This window comes from Bacillus rossius, chromosome 2 (assembly GCF_032445375.1).
Source record: "Bacillus rossius redtenbacheri isolate Brsri chromosome 2, Brsri_v3, whole genome shotgun sequence".
Lineage (NCBI taxonomy): Eukaryota > Metazoa > Arthropoda > Insecta > Phasmatodea > Bacillidae > Bacillus > Bacillus rossius.
The window spans coordinates 7,189,409-7,195,646 of NC_086331.1; the positions used below are offsets into that span (position 1 = coordinate 7,189,409).

At 36.1% G+C, this 6,238-nt stretch overlaps 1 protein-coding gene across 1 annotated transcript in view; it reads left to right on the forward strand.

The window, feature by feature from the left end:
- The window catches only part of LOC134529949 (uncharacterized), a 69,033-nt gene extending 68,591 nt beyond the window's left edge, over positions 1–442 (forward strand). The window contains exons 17-18 of the mRNA XM_063364494.1: positions 58–210; positions 284–442. Of these exons, the coding sequence (XP_063220564.1) occupies positions 58–210; positions 284–442 (312 nt within the window). The remainder of the gene's footprint in view (positions 1–57; positions 211–283) is intronic.
- The last annotated feature ends 5,796 nt before the right edge of the window (positions 443–6,238 follow it).

Consider the following 6,238-nt stretch of genomic DNA (forward strand, 5'->3'; position numbering starts at 1 on the left):
CAGCGAGACCGCCCGGGAGAGGGAGGGAACAGCGCGGACAGTCGCTCCCCTGTGCAGGAGGCCGTGGAACCAGGGCGCGGTCCTTGCGTGACTGCACGTGACTACCCCGAGAACAGCGAGACCGCCCGGGCGAGGGAGGGAACAGCGCGGACAGTCGCTCCCCTGTGCAGGAGGCCGTGGAACCAGGGCGCGGTCCTTGCGTGCCTGCACGTGACTACCCCGAGAACAGCGAGACCGCCCGGGCGAGGGAGGGAACAGCGCGGATAGTCGCTCCCCTGTGCAGGAGGCCGTCGAACCAGGGCGCGGTCCTAGCGTGACTGCACGTGACTACCCCGAGAACAGCGAGACCGCCCGGGCGAGGGAGGGAACAGCGCGGACAGTCGCTCCCCTGTGCAGGAGGCCGTCGAACCAGGGCGCGGTCTGTGCGTCATTCGGCCAGTAGAGCTCGTTTTCATTTATGCAACCGAACCTGATGTGCAAGTTTCGTGCGTCACGAGGGAAACGAGTCTTGCAAAAATACCTCTTGTTGGCCGTGAAAGAAGATTTTTTTTATTTTTGGACGTTTTGCTTTAACCTGATCACGGAGATGAACGGCCCTCCCAGTAAAATAATGTCTTTATTTATACTTTACGTGCATACATGTTTAAATATTGTTCTGAATATTTTATTTTATTTAATCGGTGTCTTATCCCTGTCCCTAATGTACGCCTTAGCCGGTTGGTAGGGTGTGTGGGTGGATGTGTTGAATAACGTTAGTTTTAGTGCCTATGTAAGACGAACCTGGTTTTTGTGAACTTTTTTCTTCTTTTTATTGTTATAAAAGACCAAAAATACATGCTATATAACTCGTCACATCTGTGCAAAAAAAAAGTATACACACATATAAATAATAAAAAAAGGTACAGTACATGATACAGATATTACATATACATACATCTATTATATTTCAATGGAGAGATACGCAACAATTTAACATATTTATGCCATATTCATATATTCAGATATACTATAATATGATCCATCTAAAAGAAATTTAAAAAATTGTTTTTTATAACAATTTAGGATTATTTATCATTTTTATATCATATGGGAGTTTATTAAACAATCTAACTCCATTAATTTTTGTTGAAATTAATGTAATACTTTTATAAACAAAATTTAAATGAAAATCACTGTTAATACGCGTATTATATTTATGAATATCATGATTTTTTATGGTAAACACTATTTTTATGTATATTAAGTAATAATTTATAAATATAAATACTAGGTACAGGCAAAATTCTCATTACCTTGAAGCGATTTCTACAACTATCAGTAGGGCGAAGATGCAACATAATGCGAATAACTCTTTTTGCAATACAAAAATTGACTAAATTTATTTTATTTATTCCCCAAAATATGATACCATAGCTAATGTGTGAGTGCATATGTGCAAAATAAAACATTCTTAAACACTGGGTGGAAATAATTGATAACAGGGCTTTTAACATAAAGCATGAACTATTTAATTGGTGAACTATATGTGTTACATGATCTTTCCAATTAAGTTGCCTATCTCGTCTCCCTCTAAAGATAGACACGTTAGTTGAATTAATTTATTTGAAGGTTGAAATGTATCAAATCTAGAAATATTTATTCACCATTATCATCATTTATTACTAGAACGTGTCTTGATTTCCATATTTATGAATAATGACCCTTATTGTAAATATTTATAATGTTTTGTATTAACGGGTTTCTTGACAAACCGGAGATGAGCAATGCTCAGTTGTAGTAATTGCGTAAGTAGTGGTGATCGCAAACTATGTTTATAAGTTCTAATTCGGCAGATATTGGCGTTGATTTTAATATTTATAATACAATTGATTTAATTTTCAATTCCGCTACTCACTGAATAAAATAGTTACAAAAATAATTGTATGGTAAACAAAATTTGTTAAAAAAAAAGTTTTTTTCTTTGAAGGCTTCGTCTCTACATTTGTATTCCGTAGTTTTAATTAATTCCTCAAAGCATGATATTAATCGTTTTATCATCCACTTGTCTTATCCTAAGCGTGTTTGTGGCTAGCAATTTGTGATATCTTTTTGTATTTCAAAAAATATTCTTTGGAAACCAGTTGTCAAGAAATAGTTTGTATTACCACAAGAAAAAAAATGTTTATTTGTACAGCACATTGCTACGATTAGTTTTGTTTACGTGAAATACTTTTTTTTTTTAAATATTAATTGTTTCCCTTACGAAAATTTGCGCTTAAGTTTTAATGTTGATGGATATTTTACACAAGATTAAATTTTTTAAACCATGGAATAGATAATCGTATATTCGAAAATTTGACCTGTATTTTGTTTCATTATGATTATTAATTTATGCAGTTAAAACTGGAAAGCTATTCAAGAAACGGATTACAATAACTTTGAGTAACTGGAGGGATTTAAACAGCACAAAGCATATATTCCCTGGCAAAAATCCGAACCCAGTATTATTGCGAACGTTTTTGTAGCGATACAGTTGATTTCATGTAAATGTATAAATTTACAAATATCTGTAAATTGATATAATTATTTCAGTTGCATATACAAAACATTTTTTACAGTGTAGCTACTACGTTTTTGTGGACAGCTATGTCAAAATTTACGTTTATGATTGTTATCTTTCTTTTCAAACAGAGATTATCGGAAAACTTCACTTCGCAAGCTTGCTGGGTTTTCTCTAGGATAAAACAGAATAAACATTTTAAATATCTTTAATATGATTAGTATTAAATGGCGTAAGAAATAACTGAAATGGCGCTAGAATGTTCTAATCGTGTTCGATGAATTAAAGATGCGATTTACTTATCGCTGATTTTAGTTTGTATAAAAACTGTAAATAGCGTATCAGCTTCGAAGGTTTTTCTTTGTTTATGCCTTGCACAAACAAGCCCTTCCAATCTACAAACCAAGTTATTTACTCTAAAATAGTTATGCTCTAAACAATTGTTTTACCAATCTGAACATTATATAAAATTTTTGTTTGCATGAATGCAACCATTTCTAGGTTAATCTTAGTTTTGGTGAAACTTATTGAAGTGAAACTTCTAATGCGACTTCCAACAAGGTTGCGTTAAACGTTTAACGCTACCATGGAGGGGGTAGCCATTAAGTTTTGCTATTGTAAGGAACTAAGTAAAGGGTAAAAAAAAAATATCCTGACAGTTTGTAGTGTCGCCATATTTGTTTCAATTTTCAATACCCTTTTGTATATTACAATTTAAATTGCAGAAAAAAATCATGTTTCATAGACACACAAATAGTGAGTGTGTGTCATTTATTTCTCTATGTCCACGAGGTCTCGCCGCGTCAATTTTCTCCTTGGGGCGAACCCGTCCGCTTAATTAAATAAACAGCTTTTATCGTTGAATGATTTCATGATTTATTTTTTTTAGTTTGATTTGATACAATATGATTTCACTAAAAATCAATTTCTACCCCTTCCTATTTTCATTTCCACATTACGAAGTTTCACTTCTTCCGCGCGGAGGGACTCCGCGCCCTATTTTTTTTTTTTTTATCGTTCCGTCTTGACCGTCCTTCCACCTCACGCTTGTATAATTTTGCCAGTTCAGAATGTACACGTATCTGAAACCTGGTGCAGAGCAGTGCTGAAAGACACGACAGAAGCTTCAACGCAGCGCGACGCGAGGCAGAACGGTCAGATTTTACCGCGAAGCGATAGGCCTTAAAAGAATCACTGATAAACTTTTAGACTTTTTCAATTGTTTAACTTTCACGAAATGAAAAATATATAGGTACAGCGAATACTTTTTGTATAATTAGCTGCCAAAGTTACATTATTAACGTTTTTCCGTTGTTCAAATAAAGAGGATTTAATTTATTGCAGAATTGAAACTTTTTAGGTTTAACTGCAATGCCACTGGCTACTTCATGATATGGTTTGCATTTCGATCACAAAAACACATTTCATGTTTCTTGGCTGTCAAATTCGTAACAATTTTGAGGATTTTAAAATGCCAGGTAAAATTAATTAATATTTTTTTGAAAGAAATTCAAACCATTTCTTGAAGTAGCCAGTGACATTGCAGTTAAACCTAAAAAGTTGCAGTGCTGCAATAAATTAAATTATTCTTATTTGTACAACCCAAAAACATTAAAAATGTAACTTTGGCAGCTAATTATGCAAAAAGTATGCGCTGTATATATTTTTCATTTCGTGAAAGTTAAACAATTGAAAAAGTCTACAAGTTTATCTGTAATTAATGTAAATATAAAATCTTGACCTAAAATGAGAGGCAACCCCTTAAAACCTCTCGTCATGAAGCAAACAGATTTTCGCGGCTGTAGTCTAAAAGCATTGCGCAGTTTACAAGACCAACAGCCAGAAACAACATTTGCTCATATGCTGCCAGCCTATTAGGGTGATTACCAGGAAATTAACACATTCATTTCTGTTTTACGAAGCAGGGATATCTTTTTGACGTGACAACGTCTAATAAATCGATGAAGTCGCACGAAAAAGGATGACTCATTGTCCCGTTACGCACATTGTCCCGTTACGCTTTGTCCCGTTACGCTCATTGTACGCTTGCGCTCATCTATCTCTCTTCCACTCGATTGGAACAACCATCGATTTGGCTTTTTTCGAGGCACATTAAACTTGAAACACTCCCATTGGTTTCCTACTTTTCCTATCATCGTCTTATCCTTAACAGAATAACACAGATTGGAAGAAGTTAAATAGCAAACATGTATAAAAGTTATAGTTAAAATAATATGTTCTTTAAAGTAATAAACATATTTGAATTAATGAGTGCAAATAAAACTAAATTTATCAATTAAATTGTAGATTCATTTCACTCCTTTGTATCCATACAAAATAGTGATAATTCGATAAAAAATGATTAAATTTTATTCATAAAAGTATGCAATCATTTCATCAATGTTTTGTTATGACGTTGTCACGTTAAACTATCGTCCGTAAACCGACTTTACAGACAACCATTTTTTTTTTTGTCAAGTTTCGATAGCAGAAGTGTTCAGATAGGCGTGAATGGACTTACGGACGTGTTTATCTATGTTTACGTCAACTTCGCTCAGATAATTATAATGATAAATTTTTAGACCATGTTTTCTAGTGCTTTTGATTTTTTTTCATAGTTTTTATTTAAAAGAGATGTAACAATACCGTACATAGTTTCAACGGTTTCGTGCGTCAGCTGTTTATCGTCGGATTTCCAAATACAAGAAACAAAACGTAGCAATGTGAAGCGGATCGAGCCTTGAAATGAAGGCTCGTTTACACTAGGCCAGTGACTTAGTCGAGTGGCAAGCGGACAGATAGTGGCAAGTGGACATGTGAGCGCTCACACAAGGCAAGACGCGAGCTCGGTAGACGCTCGAGTGTCGACAAATACAAAATATTGACCTGGTAAAATTCTTAATTTTTGTTTCGTCTATTTTTCGCCAAACCCTGGTGTACCCATGTACGATTTAATCTCTGCGATTGCAGGTGCCCTCGTTCATTTGTTTTTTTTTTTTTCGTTACAAAGAGCAGATTTCACATCAAACGAGCTCTCTTTTTCGCTGTAAAGGATGGCAAACCTGGGCGTGGTTGCGTCACTGGGACGAGCCGCGGCGTGAATCGGGAGACCCAAGATGCACACAAAGTTCTGCCATTCCCGATCACACCCGAACAACTCACCTTCGGCCAACTTCGGGATTTTTTTTTATTTTTGCGCAGGGAAAATGAATTCGAATATATTAAAAGTGGTCAGTTAGGTTAGCTACATAAAAACACTTTAAAACACTATGTTTTTTTGTTTTGTTTTTATTTTAAAGGTTTGACAAGTCAAGTATCACCTATTGTGCAAGATACTCACTCGTGTAAATTACACGATCCCACCACCAACAGTTTGGTTCAAACGCTGCTCCAGCTCTTGGAGCTCTTTCGTAAACACTGCTACGAGCGGGGGAAAATAAAGCAAAGAATGAAAAGAAGGTATTACCAGCAAAGGTATAAGATGCTGGGAAAAATTGGAAAACCCAGCCCGCATTAATACACTATGGACGGTTGGTTAGGTTAGTATAGCTACATCAAAATAGAGAAATATAAATATGTATATAAATAACCGCGAGGTTGGCCGAAGGTGAATATTCGGGCGTGTTCGGGCAGGGACAGAACCTTGATGGACATCCAAGGCTTCCCGCGTGGATCCGCTGAAGAACGCGTCGCCGGTGT